At 42.1% G+C, this 24,095-nt stretch overlaps 2 protein-coding genes across 5 annotated transcripts in view; one reads left to right on the top strand and one right to left on the bottom strand.

The window, feature by feature from the left end:
• Nucleotides 1-1,906: 1,906 nt before the first annotated feature.
• LOC113024512 (ADP-ribosylation factor-binding protein GGA3-like) lies at nt 1,907-12,735 on the top strand. The gene is made up of 16 exons (XM_026171660.1): nt 1,907-2,235; nt 3,755-3,839; nt 4,296-4,371; nt 4,909-5,007; nt 5,494-5,617; nt 5,808-5,908; nt 5,982-6,062; nt 6,155-6,292; nt 7,856-8,063; nt 8,141-8,320; nt 8,412-8,473; nt 8,548-8,654; nt 8,757-8,896; nt 9,013-9,182; nt 9,945-10,055; nt 10,406-12,735. Exons 1-16 carry the CDS (start codon nt 2,193-2,195, stop codon nt 10,514-10,516), a joined length of 1,836 nt encoding a protein of 611 aa, XP_026027445.1. The 5' UTR covers nt 1,907-2,192; the 3' UTR covers nt 10,517-12,735.
• Nucleotides 12,736-21,293: 8,558 nt separating this feature from the next.
• The window catches only part of LOC113024511 (cAMP-specific 3',5'-cyclic phosphodiesterase 4C-like), a 35,232-nt gene continuing 32,430 nt past the window's right edge, over nt 21,294-24,095 (bottom strand). For all 4 annotated transcript variants that reach the window (XM_026171656.1, XM_026171657.1, XM_026171655.1 and 1 more), the window contains one exon: nt 21,294-23,405. In XM_026171656.1, coding sequence (XP_026027441.1) covers nt 22,527-23,405 — 879 coding nt within the window. In that variant the 3' untranslated portion in view covers nt 21,294-22,526. The remainder of the gene's footprint in view (nt 23,406-24,095) is intronic.

The following is a 24,095-nucleotide window of genomic DNA, read 5'->3' as shown; positions in this document are numbered from 1 at the left end:
TCCTGTCAGTTAACAGCTTTTTGTTTTGAATGTGACATAATATATTCTTTTATTATATGCTTTTCTGTTTTATAAATGATGTAAGACTTGTGTAATTAAACCATTTAATTTAACTACTTTTCAAAATGTTTTTGTTTATGAAAGATGGCTTACAGAAATTCTAGGGTAAACATTTTGAAATCACATTCTGAAGTACTTCTACTTCCCTTCATTTTCATATTATTGAGTATTTATTTACTCCACCACACCAGTGTGATAACTGACATTTATAATGCTGTTATATAGAATAACAGGCAGTGAAATAATGCTTCTGCTTCTATAATCCTGTGACATCACAGGGTTGACTGATGTGTGAAGTACCGTGAAATCTTGTTGCAGAGTGACCTTTTGTTATCATGCACCCTCTTTCACTACTGAGCTTTATAAAAAAAATCTGGTTGTAACCAGGTTTTAAAATAATAAAAATATAGGTGAATATTACCTGACATGACACAAAATTTAAAAATTACACTGTTATTATTAAACAAAGGGAAAATGCAGAAGCAGCATGTGAAAAACTGAGCACATACCATCATTGGGTAGTTCTTGTAGAACCGCATTTAGCAGCAATAATTTGAAGTCATTGTTCATTTTATGACTATTAATTTTTCATTTGTTGTGAAGGATTTACTTTTGTTTTTTTGTTGTTGTTTTTTTTAATCACATTGCTTCAGTGCATTGAGGTTTTTGGGGCATTTTTTATGTTATGCATTGTTCCCACCACAACATTTCAATACGGCTGAGGTTTGGACTCTGGGCCATTGCGACAGTTTGAGTCTTTTCTTTTTCAGATGTAGAGTTGTTGCTGTGTTTGTGATCATTGTCCTGTTGCTTGACCCTGTTTGGGTCAAGCTTTAGCTGTTGTGCAGCATATTTGGCTCTAGAATACTTTGGTATGCAGAGGAGTTTATGGTCGACTCAGTGACTGCAAAACAAGCCCAAATCATCACACCTCCACCACTGTGCTTGACGGTCTAACGTGTTTGGTTTTCTCAAAGCATAATGCTGTGCATTATAGCCGCACATCTCCACTCTGCTCTAATCTGTTCAAAGGACATTGTTCCAGAAGTCTTTCGTGGGTTTTGCCAGATGCAAATTTAGATCTGAACAGTCTGTACTGTCATGAACTTTAACATTGGGCCTCATTTAGCATGTTTATAGAGTCTGAAACAAAAGACTCTCTTAAACGTTCCTTTTTGTGAATGATCTTTCTCAGTGTAGATACACCCCTGAATACTTTTACAGAGGTCCTCACATTTGCTAATGATCAATTAGTCTTTGACTTTTTTGGTACAGGGAGGGTTAAATAGTGAGATACAATTATTTTAAGAACATGAACAGCAGACTCCATGAGGCTATCATGAGGGCCTTGAGTCCTTTAGTAGTACCTGTGCTTGCAGTTACTGTCAGCTGAGCTGAGAGAGTGATGATCTGTGGCCATCACCTCCAAAACCATTTCCTTTTTGGTGGTTATGTTTTTGTTGCTTCTCCAGTGCTCTTGGTGACACTTACATTTGCATCAAAGCCGGTGAAATGCATCCACAATGGTTTATGGATCCTAACTGGGCAGACTGTTGGAGACAATTCTGAGAACTGCATCGCAGATAATGGACTCTTAGTTGAATTATCAAAGCACGTTTTTTGTTTTTTGTTTTTTTAAAATTTGAGTCAGATTATATTTAGAATAAATATTTTTACAAGAAGAGGTGAAGGACGTTTGAACTTAATACATTATGAATTAAGCATCATAAGAAATGCGCTATGAAAGTACTAAAAGTACTCCAAACAATATAAACAATATAAAAATATCGATTCCTAATGAATTCTTCTGTAAGTGGAAAGAAGTTTGGGTGATCTAACGAAGTAAAAGCTTTCCGTGTGAAATGTGAAGAAGTGTGCATGTGCCTGAAGTGTGTTTTTGAGTCCCTTCTTTCCGCCGCTGCACTGACAAACACGACAGAGTTGAAGATAAGCAGATATGTGTGTGAGCGCGTGCTGATGCAGGCAGTGAGGGGGTGTAACGTGGTTGGTGTGTCAGGGGCGTGAGTGTCACATGTCAGCGTACACAGACGGCAGTTTGACACCTCCGCTTCTCCGCCAGAGAGAAACAGTCAGCAGCTAAGCGGCTCTGGACCGGCAGGAGACGGACGGCGATGGCGAGCGGTGACAGCCAGGAAACTTTCGAGTCATGGCTCAGTAAGTGAACAAGGAACAGAAAAAGTTTGTGTTGTTGTTGGCGTTCAGCTGCGAGTCTGCAGAGCTAGCGTACTTCTCATTGGCGAGACGGTCCGTGCTAACGTCCCGTCAACGGTCGGCTCGTGACTTCAGTTTGACTCCATCACCGCACACACTTTTTATGCGCGAAACAACGCCCTGTTTTATTTATTTAACTTAAACTACGTTTTGGTATTCTCTAGAAACTCTCAGCTGGAACAGGAAGTTGTTCGCTCGTGCGTGTGCCTCAAAGAGAGCGAGAGAGAGAAGCGGTGTTCGCGTGTCACCTGCAGAAGTGCGCGTGCTGTCACAGGTTTTTTATGTAATAAAAGCAGGCGTGTGACCAAATAAGTAGCTGGTATTGACTTTAGACCTGTGATGAAGTACAGAGCAGGTTTTTATAGGTTTTACTGCAATAATTCAGCCCATAATGCATCTCATACTGTATTCAGAGCATTACTTAAAATAAATAACACAAGTAGACACCCAGACAGGAGAGAGGTAGTGCTGAAGCAGTCAGTTCATAGCATGGTCATATTGTACTGTATAGTTTTTATTTTTATGATGGGTTTTATCTTTATTTCTTTTTGACTTTTTGTTTAGTTTAGTTTTTAATTGGCTCAATGTTAGGTTTAGTCTTAGTATCATTGTGTGGAGGACATATATCAGAGTCACTACAGGTGTTTCAATAAAAACACAGAACATTTTAAAACCAGTCGACTTTCAGGCTTGTAGACATCCAGAATCTCAATTAAAATGTGCGTTAAAGCCTCGTCGCCTTATTGGATAAGCTCCTCTGTATATTTCTTGTATTCACTGTACTGTGCAAAAACCTTGAGCTAACCCTCATTTCTTTATATTTTGCTTCCAAGTAGCCCTTCTTGCTTGTAACTTTTTAAAAGTGGTCCTAAGTGATTGGCTTTAGCTGAATCTATGAATGGAATTTGTAAGAATGGTGCCTTTTGTGCATGAATGATTCATAGGTTAGTGTTAAGTGGCTTCCCACATACACAAAGGTCAGGTATAGGAACTGGACTGAAAATCAGTAAAGAAGTAGCCAATGTCCAAACTTTGAAAGACCTTCAGAAGGCCTGGAGAACTATTGCTCAACACCACTTTAAAAATAATACGAAGTCTAGTTCCATGACAGCAAAATATAAAGAAGTGATTTTTTTTAATGTGGTTTCAGGCTTTTCTGTAAATGAAAAAAAAAAAAACCTCCCCTACCCCTGGTTATGTATTTCATCAAAAAAAAAATGGATCTAGAAAATTATTAAATAGAGTACTTAAAGGAAAATAAAACACAGTTTCATCTTATATGGTGGGGATAGTGCACAAATATGTGTGCTAGCTAGCCTCCACACATTAGAAGCACACTTGGTGCAACATAGGCTTTGTTTCCCCTTTTTGTGCAGATCTTTAATTTTCACTTCCACAGAAAATCATTTTTTCTTCTTCTTCTGTGTTTCACTCTTTCTGTGGTCTGATTTTTTTTGTCCAGATCAGGCCACGGACCCAAATAATCAGGAGGACAGATGGGACTGTATTCAGGGTTTCTACGAGCTTGTCAACCAGGAGACTAACGGGTGAGCAGAGTGTTGCTTTCTTCAGTCTTACCTATAATTTAAGCACCTGTAAAACTTGTATACTTTCCCTCTTTATTGTAGTTAGTATAAACTAAAGTTTTGTAAGCAAAGCCACTTGGTTCTAAAAATGACTTCAACACAACTCAGACATTTGGGAAATAGTTGCTTCACATCCATGTTGCCATCACAGTTTGTCAGTTACACCATCGCGCAAGATCAAGAGGGAAGTCTGTGACACCTTTTCCCCTTCACTCTTCCCGATATGATGCAGCATAAAGTGTAAAGGTACTTTCACGTAAAGGCAGAGTCCTGTTTTATTTGAAGCATTTCAGTGGATTTCTGCTGAGGCGGGCAGAGCGCTGTGTGGAAGCTGTGCAAACACTACGTCTTCAGCTGTTTGCACGACATGTTTGCTCGCAGTTCACTCAGATGATTTGAGATTTTTCTGCCTTTCAGGCCGCAGGTAGCCGTTCGTCTTCTCGCACATAAAATCCAGTCCCCACAGGAGAAAGTGGCTCTGCAGGCTCTCACAGTGAGTAACCAGACTAATGTCACGGCATGTATTTATCTCTCTTGTTTTGTGGTGCTTTTATCTGCAGACGTCTGAATTTGAATCAGATTTTTTTAACACGGACAAGTACTATAATTCTGTATTGATTTATTTCTCCTTCTCAACGGTCATACTCGGCATTTGTCACAGTATTTTTGTCGACAGAGGCCATCACAGAAAAACAAATGTGTTTGTTGTAACTCTGTGTGTGGGGGTGGGGTGAATAATATCCGTGACTAATATTTATCACGTGGACGAAGCGACATGAGGCACTTAATCCAAGTTTGAAGCTGCTGTGAGGGCACGCACAGCTTGTAGCCAGTGTTTCGCTATGAGATGCGACTTGGAGAAGCTTCTCGAGGACCATGTGCCTCAGGACATGTGACATTTTAAATGTGGTTAACCACAAATATCAAAGATGAAAATCTCTTCTCTCTGTGCTGTGCTGCGTAAATGTTCTTCAGTTTCTAGTGGTTAGGATTGAGTTTTTTTTCTTGTTGTTTTTTTGGTGTTTTCCAGATTCTCGAGGCTTGTATGAACAACTGCGGCAAGCGGTTCCACAGCGAGGCTGCCAAGTTTCGCTTTCTCAATGAGCTCATCAAAGTCTTAACACCAAAGGTACTGCTTATCAGACACAAAAATGTCAGTGGTAGTTTTTAAAGCTGTGAGAACAGTCTGAAAACCTCTACATTTGGTAGTCAGACTTCCACGAAGTAAATTATTTAAGAGTTCAAATGAACTGCAGTGAACTTTTGTGAACGTGGAAAAAAAATAGCCTCCATATATCACAAGGCTCAGTCGAAAGTTCAATAAAAAAAAAGGCATATAGAGATTCATATTATAAGAATGAAAAATGTACTTCAATTAATATGTTTAGACAGTTACTGCAGGGATAGAGTCACAAAAGTCTCCGTGTTCCCAACTGTGCAGCACGTTAGTAAATCTGCTCCAATCTAATCTAAGAATCTGACAGCGTATAGATTTAAAATTAGTCCAACATCCAAAGGTCCACGTTCTAGACTGTGGGACCAGGATATTCTGGAAATTTCTAATGAGCAGCTTTTTCTGCAGTAACACTGACATGTGATCCATCTTTCCGAGCAGTATTTTGGCTCGTGGACTCCACAGAAAGTCAAAGACAGGGTGACGGAGGTCCTCTACGGCTGGACGCTCTGGCTTAAAGATGAACCTAAGATTCAGGAAGCTTACAGCATGCTCAAGAAACAAGGTGAGGAACAATGCAGATACAAAACATGAAGTCTGTGCTCAGAAGCTCTACCTGAGAATCCCTTCATTTAACACTGAGCACGTGATACGTAACAGTTTAATCATTTCTTAGTTGTTCTGTTGTGTTCAAGTCTCGATGAGAGGACGTGTTTTGATTTTTTCTTTGAGTGGGTTTCTTTTTCTGATCCTAGGTATTGTGGAGAAAGATCCCAAACTGCCGGACACGGTTATAATGGCTCCTCCACCACAGAGAACCACAGAGTCTGTTTTTGACCAGGAGGAGAAAGCGAAGGTGAGCATGTGTGTTTGTCTACTGAGGTGTGCGACTGGTTTCATCCTGCTTACATTTTTTTCTGTGCTTATAGCTGTTGGCCAGATTATTGAAAAGTGGCCGTCCTGAAGACCTGGAAACTGCCAACAGGCTCATTAAAAGCACCATCAAAGAGGTGAGGAGTGCTGCGGTGATCAAAGATGATGATCGTGCTTTTATATCAATTTAATATTGACCTTTTTTTCCCTGTGTATGTGCTACATTAAGGAGCAAGAGAAGGCTGAGAAAGTGTCAAAGCGTGAGTCTACTCTGCAGGACGTGGAGAGCAACACTAAGCAGCTCAGAGAGCTGCTGGAACAGCACGCTATCACTGGAACTTCATTACAGCCCAGCGACGACATGAAGGTATGTTACTACATGAAATACACACTCCGCTTGGGAAGTCCTGTGACTGTTGTGTCTTTATTTGCTTTGCAACTGCAGAACTGTTTTCTTTCCTTTTTTTTTTTTTTTTTTTTGTGCAGCGTTGGGTGTGTTTGAGCACAACATTTGATTGCAAGGACTAGAATTCACTTTTGGTATTAAATGAAATGCACTGTGGTGGTTTGAATCGTATCTATCCAATAGATTCCATTTTGTTCATATAAACATTGAGTCTTCCTCACATGCCAAAGTCATTCATGGAGTTCCACAGGGCTCTGTGCTGGGACTGAGGCGTTTTACGTTACACATGCTTCCATAAACAATATTATTAGCAAACACTACCCAGTGTTAAAACGGAGGCAATCGGTTCGATCTTTCACACTGAGCGTTTTTTTTCTTTAGCATAAGTAATACCAGACTTTATCCTACATTTATTTGTAATGATTCCATAACACTCTTCTACATAAAATCAATTATTTTGATGCGTTAGATATTGCGTTATTTTACCTTTGCTCTATGTTATAAAATAATCTAAATAATTTGTAAAATGAAAAAAAAAACTTATAAATTTAGTCTTGAATATTTATTTTAAATCAAAAATCTAACTTATAATTGGGAATTTCTGAAAATATGTTGAAAATTAGTTAATCATGTTTTGTTAATTGGTGATTTTAAACTGCCCGTAGGTATGAACGTGAGTGCGAAAGATTGTCTGCCTCTCTGTGTTAGCCCTGCAACACACTGCCTTACCCTAAGGCGGGGGTGTCAAACATGAGGCCTGAGTGCCAGAATCGGCCCAGCCAAGACTGGAATCCAGACTCAATGGACGGGTTAGGAAATGTGAAATGGGTTGAAAAGTTTCGACCTTTTAACCGTATTGTCACGAGTGTTAATGCTTTATGTTTTCTGATGAATGCATGCACAGGATACACTGCATACCCTTTGGACACATGGATACACTGTTTCTGCAATTTTACACATTTAACCTTTTTTAATCAGCTCGATGGAGCTGGGATACATCGATATGTCTTTGAGCTTCATTTATCATTACAGATCTTTCTATCCCTGTTTTGGTCATTAGTGTTTTGAGTAACCTGAAGCACTGGAAGCTGAACTCATGCTTTAATGACCCTCAGCAGTTACATTTGTTAGTAGCTCCTGTCCTTGTGGACAGGATGTTTGCTGATTGAAGTCTTGTGATCTTTATTTAGTAAAATCTGTGTCTGTGATGAAGTCGCTTTTTTCCACCCTTAGTTTATCTCCTTGGATACAACTGATCGGTTTTAAAAACTTCACTCAAGCTGTGATGTTGAGCTGGTAGAGCCAATTTTCCCACTATCACAATGCTGGGAAACGATGTTCTGCTGGTGGAAACTTGAGGCACAGTGTCTGACAGTTGATTTACTTGAACGAGAAATACACCTCAAAAAAATAGGACCTTTTGTACAAAGGTCAAAACCAAGCTTTCTTTTTTTAAATGATCCATTTAAAAAAAGAAAAAAAAGAAAACATTAAATTTTTATTTTTATTTTTAAACCTTTGCAGACGCTGTATGAGCGCTGCGACCGGCTGAGGCCCAGCCTCTTTCGACTAGCCAGCGACACGATGGAAGACGACGCTGCTCTGGCGCAGATCCTGGCAGCTAACGATGACTTGACTCTCGTAGTGAACGCTTACAAAGTCCGGGTGGTGGGAGCAGAGTGTAACGGAGAAAGAGCACGAAGTAAAAGTGAAGAAGTGACAAGTAATACGGGTAGGCTTCATTTTGTTCACCTTTTAGTCCTCGTGGAAAAATCTTGTTTGCGAACCTCTTTTCTCTCGTTGGTCCAGCTCCTACGAGTCACAGAGAGGTTAAGAGCTACCACCTCATTGATCTGTCAGCACTGGACTCTCCGCAGACTCACAGGAAAGCCGATTCCCTGCCTGTATTCGAATCTTCGTCACCAGTCTTCACCTCTTATCTGGAAAAAGCTTTCAGCTCAGAAGACGACCAGGACTTAAACGAATTAGGTGGGCCTGCTTTTGTTCTTATTTCGCCGTTATTGTCTGTAACACTGACAAATACGCTTCATAATGTAATGACGTCCTGTTGTGTGATTAGATCTGGTCTCAAAGCAAAGGACTCAGGAGAATTCCAAGTCCTATTCTGAGGAACTGATGCAGGTGAGGCTTGAATGGAAGATTTAAACATGCATTTTATTTGGAATATGCGATTTAACATGTTCTTTTACTTTTAGTTAAATGGAGACATTTTTAATGCTGAGCAGAACGGAGGAGGGGGGCTTTTACTGAGAGCCCGTGGATGTGGGGGCAGCAGTGCGACAACTAACGGGACAGACATTTGGTAAGATAGCAAAGAAATTTCTAGCTTTTGCATGCACTTAGTCAGAGTTGTAAACAAGTAAACAACCTTTTGTTTTTAAAAATCTGTCTTTTGTCCCGTTAGGTCTCACCCTCAAAGTCAGCAGTTCAAATGGTCGGACAAACCATCAAATGAAGGCTCAGGTTCTCCAGTGAAACTAGAGGACTCATGCCCCCCACACCTCCTGAACAACATCTTTGTTCCAATGGAAAGCATCAAATCCAGTAAGTCGTCTGAAGCGAATCGTCCAGTGTTTGCCGCGAGTTTTGCAGCTGTGAGGAAGTCGTTCCTCAGTATCAGCAGATACTTTGTTTAATTGTTATTTTCACGTGTATGTTAGGTCAGCTGGAGCCGATCACGTTATACAACCGGGCCGGTTTCCACGTATCTCTTCATTTCGCTAGAGACCCTCCGCCAGGTCATCCAGGTGTCGCCGTGGTCGTCATGTCTGCAGTGAACACATCTGCGCTCGATGTGAGAGACTTCCTGTTTCAAGCTGCTGTTCCAAAGGTAACAAACTCAGACTGCAGGGTGATGTTTTTAAAATGTGGACGGATGCACTTTTGAATCAGGAAAACTTTTGAAAATATCTTTAGGACGTGTCGACTTCAAACCTCTTTAATCTTGAAACAAAAAAGATACAACAAAGAAAGCAGGCTGGTTCAAATGATGTACTTTTTTCACAGTTTTGCTTAAAAAATGAAATAAAATGTTGAAATTAGTGCTAGAATTTCTGAATTTTAAATAGTGACTGGTCAATAAGTCTAGGAAAGTGCTGTATAAATGCCAGTACACATTTTTCTCACTTGCAGATGTTTTTTCTTAAGAAGTAGGTAGACACGGGTGTTACTGATGGAATGAATTATGTTACGCACTTGGCCTTCACCTCACACACAGGTGGGATTGGTAACACCTCTGTGTGTGTCTATTTGATGACACGAAGGCTTTGTCTGTGTAAAAGGGAATATTAAACTGTAGCTTCATTGTGGGTCTAAAAATATTACAACTTTGTATATGTTTAGATGGAGAGGAAGCTAGGTCATTGGCCTGTGACAGCTGTTACACCAAGCTCTGTGCAGTTAATTGTAAGGCTCAGACTATCAAATCACAACAAAATGTATCTGGCGCCCCCTGCTGGAGTCGGGTTGACAGTTCAAATTTGTGGGGCAGTCCCTGTCAGTGTTTTTCTGTTTGAAACCACTTCAAGTGTCTGCCTGCTTCCTATCTGAGTTGGGCACACAGCTCTTTCTTACTTTAATCACTGTCACACAGACGATGTTAGTGAAACTTCAGCCTGCCTCAGGGACACGCCTACCTCCATACAACCCTGTCCTGCCTCCACCTGCTGTCTCCCAGGTCCTCCTGTTAGCTAATCCTCAGAGGGTGAGTTATATGCATGTAACTGTTACTACCTGTCTACCTTGATTAAAGTTGTCAGCGTCTCTGCATGTGAGTTTGTTTGTTTATACTTGTTTTTGTTGTATATTTCCACAGAGCAGGGTTGTTTTGCTCTTGCTATAAATTGTCGGATCCTCAGTAAGATGCTTTACACATTTCCTGTACATGGCAGGAATGGTTAAGAGAGTAAAGCTGTAGATAAACACCATACTTTGTTTTATATTACAACACAACACAAAAGATAATGCTGATAATATTTAAAATATTTGTTCTTTATTTATTTCTTTGGAGAAATTCAGCCAATTTCTTAAGATGTCCCTTATTTTTTCCCTCAGCGTAAAGTCCGCCTGCGCTACAAGCTCACACTGATGCACGGAGACCAACATCTGAGCGAAACGGGAGAGATCGACAACTTTCCTGACTGGATGTCTTTGACCGGCCACTGAAAACTTCACAAACTCGGATTTGTACTCTGTGCTGGGTGTGAAATTAACAATTGAAAGAAGAGAGAGTGATAGTGAAGCCAGGGAGGAAGAAAAACTCAACCAGAAGATGGAGATGCTTTCAGGTTTGGACACTTCATGAAGTAACACCAAGCAAGTTTGTATTTTTGAAAATCCTACTTTGTGTGCGTAGGTTTTTTTTGTTGTTTTTTTTTAACAATTTGCTGTGATTAAAAAAAGTAGCAACTGTGATTCAGGCAAAGAAAAATGTCTTACATTATTTTAAAAAAGAGTTGAAAGTCTTACATTGCACATGGAATCCGTTACTTCCAGTTCCTTTATACCTGGTTGGTATTCCAAAGAAACACCAAGCACTGACACTGGAGTCACACTATGGTAAACGGTGGCTGGACACAGCAGTGCAACTAAAAGTATTGTGACCTTGAGATCTTGTTGCCTTTTGAAGATCTAGTCTAACTACTCGTCAGTGAGTTGTTGTGATCTGTATTCCAAGCTTGATGCATCAAAACGCGATAAAACGGCAATAAGAGGCGTCAGTCTGCAACTCGAGGGGGTACATACAATCTGTTTGTGATCATTTGTGATAATGCAGAGATTCGCTATGAGAAATCACAAATATGTTGCGGTCAGAAATTCACAGAAAGTGCTGAACGTCAGAGTCTCACAAATAGGAAACAGAAAGTTCCTCCACAAATACTGACGCATGGCTGCAGGGCTGCGATTTAACTACAGAATGACATTAACTCTGCTACCTTGCTTTTATTTAGGTACATAACAAGAATACAACCAGTTGGCAACCAGCTGACTTGAGCCCCTTATTGCAAAGAGATATGACGTGGATGTGTTGTGCTCACTTTGGAGTGACTGCTTTGGACACAGTTTGTCTCCCACGCGGTGACCTGTGCACCCGTGTTTATGCTCTGGTTAGCACTTAATTGCTGCAACCACTTTCAATCAGTCACTGAATTCTAAAATACTCAGTTCAGTCAACAGGCCAGTGGGATGCACGCACACACACAAATAATGAGCAGCAAAGGCAGGAGCTGTTGCTCTGTTTATTGTAAAACCCAAACAGTCCAAGGCTTTAGTAGTTATTGTTGCTTTAGCTGTGCCGTTAAGAAACTCAAGTACAACAAAATCTGTGGCAAAAATAAAACAATCTATTATTCATTCAGAGGATTTTACAGTTCTTTTACACTTTTGTGTGCATCAGAATATTGTATTTCAAATCTAAGCATTTGATGTAAGGGTGTTCAGGTGGGTTCAGCACATCCCCGACTGGACCCGATTCACGTGTCAGATGCTCGGCTGTCATCTTATTTCGCTGCCTCGTGCTGTTGTTAAACCACTGAGGTGCAATCCAGCGTAAGCTGACGTGTTGCTGGTTTCAAGTCTGCATTTGAAAAACTCTTCTGCTTTTCTGACATCAGAACTCCCGAAGCACCTTGAGATGTTTTTAATATGTATTTATCTTCCAACTAAGATTTCCTTTCCTTACACTTAAAGTGTGTGAGTATAATTATATAATTGTGTTACTGCATTTCGGATCTGCTTGTTTGTGTATCAATTAAAAGATTCAAGAAAAAACAAAGACATGTAGCAAAGCTGATAAAAAAATTGTTTACATCTGTAAACACTTTCCCCCCACTCTGTGGCTGAAAGCAGGACAAAATAACTGATGAATGTGTTAAATACACTTTAAAATAAATCAGTTACTACTCTTTGCTGTAGCTTTTTGTAGGGTTTGACTCTTAGTAGCATGCTTCATTTTGTTTCTCTGTGTGAAGTTGTTTCCAGTTTGTTTGTGTTTCATTTCATTTTATTTAGTTTTCTTTAATTACAGACTGTGTGTTGTTTCCTCAGCTTCAACCACTTTATGAACCCCAAAGAAGACATTCAGGCTCAGTTTTACCTGCTTCCTCCTGTGTGACTGTGAAACAGGAAATGCATGTCTGTCATGTGTCAGTATTGAGTTCTTTAATAAATATGGATTCTGTTACAGTTGTGTTCTGGGTCCAGGGATTTCAGATCTGTGGCTCTTTTACATATGCAGGGGCTCAATGTGGTATCGTCAAAAGACAATAATATAAACACAAAATGAACAATGGATATTTTGCAGTGTTTTTTAAAAGTTTATCTCTACATCCTCCAGCTGTGAAAGTATGTAGCCTTTACACTGAATTAAAAAAAGAAAAAACGTTTTCACATGTGCTTCATCTCCTTCGTCTAACACGTGTTACTTCATTCTCTTGTATTTGCCGACCTCTACAGCGATGATTAGCTCGGCTGAATACACATAAATGTTTAGTCTTCACCCTCCGTTGCTATGGATTCCACATGCAGCTGGGTTTAAGTCAAAGAACTGAAAACCTACCTTTTTATATAACTTTTAAAGCTCTTGGACTGCTACATTTTGACTTGATAAATTTCTACAAACAGAAATAAATCAAAGCTCTGCAGACCACTTTGTAGTTACTGTTTCACAGTAGGCCTAAAAATGCTAATTTTTGTCTCTCCACTTTACAGTTGTTACTGAAGTAAAACAGTAAAATTATTTATTTATATATATATATATATATATAAATATATATATATAAATAAATATATATATATAATATATAATAATATATAATAATATATACACTACCAGGCTATACTGCAATGACATTGGAATGTCGTTCGGACTGGAGAAGTGTAGTCGGATGGTAACAAAGAGAGGGAAGGTAGTCAGAACTGAGGGGATTGAACTACCAGAAGGCAACATTGCAGACATAGAGGACAGTTACAAGTACCTGGGGATCCCGCAGGCAAATGGGAACCATGAAGAGGCCGCTAGAAAGGCTGCAACCACCAAGTACCTGCAGAGGGTCAGGCAAGTCCTGAGGAGTCAGCTGAATGGTAAGAACAAGATCCGGGCCATCAACACGTACGCCCTGCCCGTGATCAGGTACCCTGCTGGGGTAATAGGCTGGCCAAAGGAGGAGATAGAAGCCACTGACATAAAGACAAGAAAGCTCCTTACCATGTATGGAGGGTTTCACCCCAAATCCAGCACCCTGAGGCTGTACGCTAAGCGGAAGGAAGGGGGCCGGGGACTGGTGAGTGTCAGCACCACAGTCCAGGATGAGACAAGGAACATCCAAGAATACATTGGGAAGATGGCCCCAACTGACCGAGTGCTCAGTGAATACCTCAGGCAGCAGAAACCCAAGAAAGAGGAGGGAGACGAGGAACCATCATGGAAGGACAGGCCCCTGCACGGTATGTACCACCGGCAGATAGAGGAGGTGGCTGATATCCAGAAATCCTACCAGTGGCTGGACAAAGCTGGACTGAAAGACAGCACAGAGGCACTATGGCAGCACAAGAACAAGCTCTGAGCACAAGATCCATAGAGGCTGGGGTCTATCACACCAGGCAAGACCCCAGGTGCAGGCTGTGTAAAGATGCCCCAGAGACAATCCAGCACATAACAGCAGGGTGCAAGATGCTAGCAGGCAAGGCATACATGGAACGCCATAACCAAGTGGCCGGCATAGTGTACAGGAACATCTGTGCCGAGTATAACCTGGAAGTCCCGAGGTCAAAATGGGAGATGCCCCCAAGGGTGGTGGAGAATGACCGAGCTAAGATCCTGTGGGACTTCCAGATACAGACGGACAAAATGGTGGTGGCTAACCAACCGGACATAGTGGTGGTAGACAAACAGAAGAAGACGGCCGTAGTGATCGATGTAGCGGTTCCGAATGACAGCAATATCAGGAAGAAGGAACACGAGAAGCTGGAGAAATACCAAGGGCTCAGAGAAGAGCTCGAGAGGATGTGGAGGGTGAAGGTAACGGTGGTCCCCGTGGTAATCGGAGCACTAGGTGCGGTGACTCCCAAGCTAGGCGAGTGGCTCCAGCAGATCCCGGGAACAACATCGGAGATCTCTGTCCAGAAGAGCGCAGTCCTGGGAACAGCTAAGATACTGCGCAGGACCCTCAAGCTCCCAGGCCTCTGGTAGAGGACCCGAGCTTGAAGGATAAACCGCCCGCAGGGGCGTGCTGGGTGTTTTTTATATATAAAACTTTTTATTTTAGTTCTGTAATAATAAAAAATGCACTAAAAGGAGAATAACTATAATGAAAAGGCAAATTTAAATAACCAGGTAATGATAAATAACGTACTGCAGAGTAGTTATGTGATAAAAGATGTTAATTATTTACACCTGTTCATTTGGATACGCTAACTTATAATTATTAGAGCCTGTCATCTTCATTGTGAGGCTTCAAAGTTTGGCAGTTGTGTTTCTTAGTAAAGGTTGCTGAGCCCAGGTCTGGTCCATCTTCATGCTACTCTGTGCTGCAGAGAGAATGAGATCTGTGCAAGTAACAGAGTGGGAGATCCACTGCTGGATAAACTGAGAACACTGTTTCCAAACATCTTTCATCTGTAAAAATGGCTTCATAGTGTAGTCATTTAGCCTGACAAGCAAAAGGTGTCCAGTTTGATCCCAGGAGGAGACACAATTCCCTGCAGAGTCGCATTAGGAAGAGCGTTAAAAAACATTTGGCAAGACACACGCCAATACCAATACATGTCTGTCAGGCAATAATATTGGTAATTGATATATATATTTAAAAAAAAAAAAGGATTTTATCCTTTTTCCTTAAATGGCTTCTTGTTTCAGCTCTTGTGCAATTAGAAACTCCAGCCCATCAGCTGCATTGATCGTATTTATTATATGACATCAGCAGATTAAAATACATGTTTACTATGTACAGATATGTAACAGGGGTGTTAGATAAAGTGCCAAATACATTTTCTTTTTTTTTACAAAACCAAACAATCAAAAAAATCAAACAAAATAAAACAATGGGATTTGTGGAAGACCATCACACCTGGTGGCCGGGTCCCACAGTTTCATTGCTTCGTGACGAGTAGCCCCTCATTCGGAGGCTGAATTGCTCAGTGCTGGTTGTGGGACGGTTTGGCACGATTCAGGTGAACCTGTCATGATAGGATGAATACTGGGTGTTCTTTAATTATTATTATTATTACTATTATTTTTAAAACATTAACCAACATCGACATGTACAACAGATCAGGCTTCTGAGCTATAACGGTCCACATATTACTCAGAGACAGTGTCAGAAATCCAGCATTGTTGCATTAAGGTTAGTATGTGACGAGGTTAAACTGTTCCTGGACCACATCCCTGGAGGTGTACTCGGCATTCCTGTTCACAAGTGGAACGTTTTTTTCTAGTAAATGTGAGATGACAGACTACACTTTCCAGACTTTTTTTTTTTTTTGCATTATTTTTTTCTGTTTTCTGACAAACGGAGGAAGCTGACATTCTTTTAGCATTTGATGCTCACTGTGTGTGTGAGATGTTATCTTCCTCATCAACGGGACTGAGACAGTGACCGAGAGACAGCGGAGGGTAGTCTATAAGAACAGAACAGGCACGCACTTGTTTGCATGTGCGTATTTCAGGCTTTGTTAGATTTCCAGGAGCTACAAAAAGGTCGACAGAACAAATCCCTTCCCTTTTATTATTATTATTGTTATTATTATCATCATTATCATCCCCCAGTTCATCCTCCATGGGCAGTGATGGATTTACAGACACCAGGTGAAGAAGACTCCAGTCTGTCACTACCGGCTCCTCAAGTTGCGTTTGGGAAGATCCAGAGAGGTTTTGTTTTCGGTGTACGGTTGGTCTTTCAGTGTTTCTCTGAGTGTTTTAAGGATGTCCGGAGCAGACAACAAACTGCTCCTCAGCTACGATGCTCACAGGACAAAGTGGTCAGAGCGCGTTATTTGGAAGGAAGGGCGTCATCAGCTATTTATCATCCTCTACACCCACTCGCTGGCCGTTGTGGCCTCTTTCTGGCCTCTTCATCTCAGTCTTTCCTCACTGACCCTGTGAATTCACCTTTTTACCCTGGCTAGCTCTCCTCTTCCTCTTGTACTTCCTTCCTCTGCCTCCTCTGGTGCCTCCTCCTCTCCCTGCTCTGCTGCTGCCTCTTCCTCTTCCACATTTTTCCTTTATTTCCTCCTCATCCTCCACTTCTTCCTCCTCTTTCCCCTCATCCTCTTCAACATCCCCCTCCTCCTGTTCCAAAGCCTCCTCTTTTTCCACTTCTGCTTCCTCATTTTCAATGTCCTCTTCTCTCTCATCTTCTACTTCTTCTCCATCTATTTCCTCTTCTACATATGCAGTTTTCTCCACCTTCCTCGCAGTCTCCCTTCTCCTCTCCCCCTTCCTCGCCTTCTTCTTCTTCAGCTTCCTCCTCCCCTTTTGTTTCCTCTTGTGCTACATCATTGGCTTCTTCTTCTTCCTCTGTCTGTGCCCCTTCTTCTTCAAATTGCCCTTCTTCCTGCACCTCCTCTGCCTCTTTCCTCTTCCTGCCTCCTCCTCTTCCTCCCCTCTTCCTCCTGGACCCCATTCTGTTTCCTGTTGTGATTTTCCCTGCCTCGGATCTTTGTCATCCTCTGCATGATTCTGCTCCTCTCCGTTTGCCTCCACCTGGCCGTCCTGCATTAAGTCCTCGTCGTTGTTATCACAGATGGCTTTCCGGCCACTCCTCCCGCTGCTGTGGCGCCCCCTAAGTAAACATGTCTTGGCCCTTTCCCCCTGAAATGACAGGCAGGCAAAGATGTTGCGTCTTTGTTTGCTTCCTGGCCCTGGGTCTCATTCCCATTGGCATAATCCTGATCTGTGAAGGGCCCCCGACACTTCTGACACTTTCAAGTTCAAAAGCTTCGCCCCCTTCTGACAGTCCCAATCTGACAAATGTAGCCCCTAGGGTCTTGCCCACCACTTCCTCTCCAGTTTTGCCCACGCCCGATCCATTTAGAAAAAAACGACACACGGTTACCTCCTGCACCCCAAGTACGACTAGAATGATTACTCTCTGTGTCCCCAACAATAAAGTTGGGTAGTCGAAATAGATTTCGCGAGCTTCCCAGTCACTCCCGTCACCAAAGACCAAGGGGGGGATCTTTTAACCTTGCAGTACATCTCTCCTCCTCAGTGTGGTATATAACCCTGGGAGGTTGGCATCAGTGGAAGTGGTCCAGTTTAGTGTCAGAAACGGACCTCGATTGGTCCAAGCACTCTAGGGGTCAGGCTTTGCACTGGAGAAACCAAAATATGCTCAGAATAGCAAAAAAAACCGGATCTTTCAGGCTTAATTTTTACCCTAAAGGATCTGGCCTTGACCTCCTGTCAACAATTTATACTTGCCCCTTGGACTGATCGCACCGCCCTGTATTGGCAAATGGAAATATGCCCTAGCGTTGGTGCAGCTCCAAGCTCTGTAGTTAAAGATGATAACCCCACCTTTAATGGCCCTCCGGTGACATATACAAACGGGGGGAGAAACGGCCGAATACGCATTGTAGACACAAATAAAATGTCTAAAGATGACCTCTTCCAAATTCTAACCGGTATTTCTGGAACAACAAACAACTGGTTACTACTAGCTGAACAAGCTGCTGACACGACGGCTTCCGACTGCATAGTTTGTATGGGAGCACGCCCCACTTTAAGAGTTGTACCGGCGCCAGTCAATAGTGCATGCCTCCTGCATCTTATGAACAATACAAAACGAGGTCATTGCTCATATCTGGAAAACCACTTTCCTAAAACTCAACGCTCGGTCTCTAATAAACCACCTTTCTTTTCTTCAGATGTAGCTGTGAACAATTTCACTTGTATTAACCTGACTGGCAATGCAGTAAAACTAGGTAGCTTGAACTCTTCTTGGTGCACTGAGATGACGGTTATGAAACCAAACTTCCGACCTACGGCTAGGGCTGATTTGTGGTGGTGGTGTGGCAATAACAAGTTATATGATGGTTTCCCTCGGGATGCGTCAGGTCTTTGCGCTCTCATAACTCTTATTTTACCTGTTTTAGTCACTCCAGTAGATCTCTCTATACAAGTACACGAAGTTGGCCTCCCATCCTCCTCTGAACGCCGCTCTAAACGTTCTCTAATCCCAGGTTCAGCTCATAATCCAACCTATATTGATGCTGTAGGTATACCCCGTGGGGTCCCCGATGAATATAAACTGCGAGACCAGGTTAAAGCAGGATGGGCCTCGATACTTTGGATGGTTGAAATAAATGCGAATGTAGACAGAATTAACTACATTCACTTTAATGTGCAACTGTTGGCTAATTACACTCGAGATGGTTTTGAAGCTGTGCATGCACAGTTATCTGCCACTTCCCTAATGGCTTTCCAAAACAGGGTCGCAACGGATTTTCTCCTCGCAGAAAGAGGCGGAGTCTGCAGCCTTTTTGGTCAGGAGTGCTGTACCTATATCCCCAATAACACAGCTCCTGATGGTTCCCTCACTAAAGCTATTACTGGTCTCACAGCTCTTACTGTTAAAATGAAGGAACACTCGGGCGTTGATACTGCCATGTGGGACTCTTGGCTTAACATGTTTGGCAAATATAAGGCCCTTGTAGCTTCCATCCTAGTTTCCATCTCAGTTTTTGTTGCTATCCTAGTCACCTGCGGTTGCTGTTGTATTCCATGCATTCGATCCCTCATCCACAGACTGATTGTTACAGCTCTCACTCCTGAGGATAAGGATCTCGCCCGGCAGATGCCTTTATTGGCTAGTCAACTTCCCACCTCCTCGCCAACGGATGATGAAAACTCTGATCGTGAGGGTGACGAACATTATCGTCTTTCTCTTGTTTAAATTCTTCTAGAATGGTGGTTTCTCTGTGGTGTTTTGTATTAGGCTTGTTATTAATTGTTTCCCTCACCCACTTCCTCTTGAAGGATATATCTGGTTGAACTGTGTCTGGTCGGGTTGTGAGGGTTAAGCGATGTTCTCAGGGTCTCCGGACTTAAGCCTGAGCGAATGTGTACTCCCACCACTGGATATAAATTGTTTTATTCCACACCCCTTCCTCACTTTTTAACATATTCACTTTTGAATGTCCTTAGCAGTTACCGTTCTGAGTTTATTTTACGGTTGATTTATTCTTTCACATTTTCACGTTTATATCTCTCATTATTATAGTATACTCTGTACTCTCCACATTTTTATCATTACTTATGCTTTTTGGTTGCTGAGTTACAGGAACTGTTAATTTTGTGTCTCTACCCTGGTTGCACTAACTCGTTGTATCCGTGTGTGCAGGACAGCTGTTACTGCTCTCATCGGGAACCGAGACTGCTTGCAGCCGACCCCTGGGCAGGGTGGTGCCTGGACTCTTTTCTCCTCATCTGCAATGACAGATAAAGACAAATGATAAGACCCGAGGAGTTTTTCGAGCCAGGCTTCGACACGTCTCTGTGTTCCTTTGAATGTTACTTATGTTTGTGTGTTGACCCATTTAAGATGGGTCAAAAGGGGGATTTGAAGAAAATATAATCTGATCAAACATTATTCAGCTTTAAATATTGTTCAGCTTTAAAGTTACTGTGCAACTGTGTAATAAAAATATGTGCTCACGACTTTGGCCTTGAGAGCGATAAGAAGCGATCGCCTCATTCTGCAGGTGCAAGATATCTGCAAGCGAAGAGACTAGAACACCCAAGGCCGCTTTCCTTTTATGGAGTTGTTTTTCTGCTAATGCAGCACTTTCATCACAACCCCCTCCTGTAAGTTTTAGAGAATATATACCCATCCTCACAGCAAATATGAGGAATCTCCTGATGTGAGCTGTGTTGAGAGGTTGTCTCTGTCTCAATAAAAGTTCACTGATTCCCCCATCTGCAGCAGGTGTCCGGTTGTCTTCATTCTCCGCCAGCCTGGTTAAGTCAATTCCTCCTTAACATCTAAAAGAACCTATTTAATGAAGGAAGACGGGTTCACTTTGTGTTTAATATTATTCTATTGCTGTTGTTGTTTTTTTTATATCCTTCAAAGGTAACGGTGGTCCCCGTGGTAATCGGAGCACTAGGTGCGGTGACTCCCAAGCTAGGCGAGTGGCTCCAGCAGATCCCGGGAACAACATCGGAGATCTCTGTCCAGAAGAGCGCAGTCCTGGGAACAGCTAAGATACTGCGCAGGACCCTCAAGCTCCCAGGCCTCTGGTAGAGGACCCGAGCTTGAAGGATAAACCGCCCGCAGGGGCGTGCTGGGTGTTTTTTATATATAAAACTTTTTATTTTAGTTCTGTAATAATAAAAAATGCACTAAAAGGAGAATAACTATAATGAAAAGGCAAATTTAAATAACCAGGTAATGATAAATAACGTACTGCAGAGTAGTTATGTGATAAAAGATGTTAATTATTTACACCTGTTCATTTGGATACGCTAACTTATAATTATTAGAGCCTGTCATCTTCATTGTGAGGCTTCAAAGTTTGGCAGTTGTGTTTCTTAGTAAAGGTTGCTGAGCCCAGGTCTGGTCCATCTTCATGCTACTCTGTGCTGCAGAGAGAGTGAGATCTGTGCAAGTAACAGAGTGGGAGATCCACTGCTGGATAAACTGAGAACACTGTTTCCAAACATCTTTCATCTGTAAAAATGGCTTCATAGTGTAGTCATTTAGCCTGACAAGCAAAAGGTGTCCAGTTTGATCCCAGGAGGAGACACAATTCCCTGCAGAGTCGCATTAGGAAGAGCGTTAAAAAACATTTGGCAAGACACACGCCAATACCAATACATGTCTGTCAGGCAATAATATTGGTAATTGATATATATATTTAAAAAAAAAAAGGATTTTATCCTTTTTCCTTAAATGGCTTCTTGTTTCAGCTCTTGTGCAATTAGAAACTCCAGCCCATCAGCTGCATTGATCGTATTTATTATATGACATCAGCAGATTAAAATACATGTTTACTATGTACAGATATGTAACAGGGGTGTTAGATAAAGTGCCAAATACATTTTCTTTTTTTTTACAAAACCAAACAATCAAAAAAATCAAACAAAATAAAACAATGGGATTTGTGGAAGACCATCACACCTGGTGGCCGGGTCCCACAGTTTCATTGCTTCGTGACGAGTAGCCCCCTCATTCGGAGGCTGAATTGCTCAGTGCTGGTTGTGGGACGGTTTGGCACGATTCAGGTGAACCTGTCATGATAGGATGAATACTGGGTGTTCTTTAATTATTATTATTATTACTATTATTTTTAAAACATTAACCAACATCGACATGTACAACAGATCAGGCTTCTGAGCTATAACGGTCCACATATTACTCAGAGACAGTGTCAGAAATCCAGCATTGTTGCATTAAGGTTAGTATGTGACGAGGTTAAACTGTTCCTGGACCACATCCCTGGAGGTGTACTCGGCATTCCTGTTCACAAGTGGAACGTTTTTTTCTAGTAAATGTGAGATGACAGACTACACTTTCCAGACTTTTTTTTTTTTTTGCATTATTTTTTTCTGTTTTCTGACAAACGGAGGAAGCTGACATTCTTTTAGCATTTGATGCTCACTGTGTGTGTGAGATGTTATCTTCCTCATCAACGGGACTGAGACAGTGACCGAGAGACAACGGGGGGTAGTCTATAAGAACAGAACAGGCACGCACTTGTTTGCATGTGCGTATTTCAGGCTTTGTTAGATTTCCAGGAGCTACAAAAAGGTCGACAGAACAAATCCCTTCCCTTTTATTATTATTATTGTTATTATTATCATCATTATCATCCCCCCAGTTCATCCTCCATGGCAGTGATGGATTTACAGACACCAGGTGAAGAAGACTCCAGTCTGTCACTACCGGCTCCTCAAGTTGCGTTTGGGAAGATCCAGAGAGGTTTTGTTTTCGGTGTACGGTTGGTCTTTCAGTGTTTCTCTGAGTGTTTTAAGGATGTCCGGAGCAGACAACAAACTGCTCCTCAGCTACGATGCTCACAGGACAAAGTGGTCAGAGCGCGTTATTTGGAAGGAAGGGCGTCATCAGCTATTTATCATCCTCTACACCCACTCGCTGCCGTTGTGGCCTCTTTCTGGCCCTCTTCATCTCAGTCTTTCCTCACTGACCCTGTGAATTCACCTTTTTACACCTGGCTAGCTCTCCTCTTCCTCTTGTACTTCTTCCTCTGCCTCCTCTGGTGCCTCCTCCTCTCCCTGCTCTGCTGCTGCCTCTTCCTCTTCCACATTTTCCTTTATTTCCTCCTCATCCTCCACTTCTTCCTCCTCTTTCCCCTCATCCTCTTCAACATCCCCCTCCTCCTGTTCCAAAGCCTCCTCTTTTTCCACTTCTGCTTCCTCATTTTCAATGTCCTCTTCTCTCTCATCTTCTACTTCTTCTCCATCTATTTCCTCTTCTACATATGCAGTTTCTCCACCTTCCTCGCAGTCTCCCTTCTCCTCTCCCCCTTCCTCGCCTTCTTCTTCTTCAGCTTCCTCCTCCCCTTTTGTTTCCTCTTGTGCTACATCATTGGCTTCTTCTTCTTCCTCTGTCTGTGCTCCTTCTTCTTCAAATTGCCCTTCTTCCTGCACCTCCTCTGCCTGTTTCTCTTCCTGCTCCTCCTCTTCCTCCTCCTCTTCCTCCTGGACTCCATTCTGTTCACTGTTGTGATTTTCCTGCTCATCTTTGTCATCTTCTGCATGATTCTGCTCCTCTCCGTTTGCCTCCACCTGGCCGTCCTGCATTAAGTCCTCGTCGTTGTTATCACAGATGGCTTTCCGGCCACTCCTCCCGCTGCTGTTTCTCATGTGTATGTGGTTGTGGTTGTTTTGCTCTAGGTCCTCAATAGTGATCTCAAACTGGAAGCGGTCATGCTGGAGGTGTCTATCTGGAGGAGGCGAGGGAGACTGGGGCATGGTGTTCAGGTACCACTCCCTGTTCTCTTCCAGCGTGTCCAGCAGCTCCTGAGCATCTGGATGAACCAGGTCGGCCCACGTTTCCCACAGCGGGTGGACGATGTAGTCGATGAAGCCCACCTGGGAAAGAAAAAGAAGATGAAAATACTTCAAATACTAGACGAAGCCACTTTAATGTGTGGTGCTAAAGGAACATGTCAACACTTTGGAGAATATGTTGATTCACTTATGGTTGACTTAGCTGAGCATAAAAACTGAGTTGACCTGATTCTGTCCTTACATCACAAACTCCATGTGCCATAACCATTAACGACTAAATCACACATTATCTATTCAATGCCTCAGCTTTCACAAACTTACAACCGCAGTCATCTCAAGGTATATTGTAAGACATGCTTATAAGCACGTCTCCTGTATGTTTGACTTGTACAAAAACCCAAGTGATACTTGTGCTTTTATTTCAACTCTGTAAACTGTCAATTGCTGTTAAATTGTAACTGCAGCTGCTTTATTAGGCCACAAGGTGGTGCCAACTTTCTTGCTGCTGTGTTGCACTTAGGTTGATAGTTATACAAAGAAAAAGTCAGACTGCTCTGACACCGGTGTGAGTCTCCACTGCCATATCTGACAAATATCTGAGACAAGACAGAGCAAACCCAGGACAACACTTGAATGCCAAAAACTGCAGTCCCCTTAACGGCCACTTGAGGCTGATTGAAATCCATTTAATTCCCATGGTAACATCACTAACTTCACAGCACAAGGTTTATAGCCAAGAAAATGGTTTTGGTCTGTACATCTATTTGTAAA

The sequence above is a fragment of the Astatotilapia calliptera genome, chromosome 6 (genome assembly GCF_900246225.1).
Source record: "Astatotilapia calliptera chromosome 6, fAstCal1.2, whole genome shotgun sequence".
In the NCBI taxonomy this organism is placed as follows: Eukaryota; Metazoa; Chordata; class Actinopteri; order Cichliformes; family Cichlidae; genus Astatotilapia; species Astatotilapia calliptera.
Note: the sequence above shows the minus strand (reverse complement) of the source record. Positions and strands in the feature narration are given on the sequence as shown.

Coding starts and splice junctions, on each gene's coding strand:
- LOC113024512 (XM_026171660.1), top strand. CDS start 2,193: ATGGCGAGCGGTGACAGCCAGGAAACTTTCGAGTCATGGCTCA. Junction 5,909..5,981: donor ACCAGGAGGAGAAAGCGAAG/GTGAGCATGTGT, acceptor CTGTGCTTATAG/CTGTTGGCCAGATTATTGAA. Junction 9,183..9,944: donor TTCAAGCTGCTGTTCCAAAG/GTAACAAACTCA, acceptor ACTGTCACACAG/ACGATGTTAGTGAAACTTCA.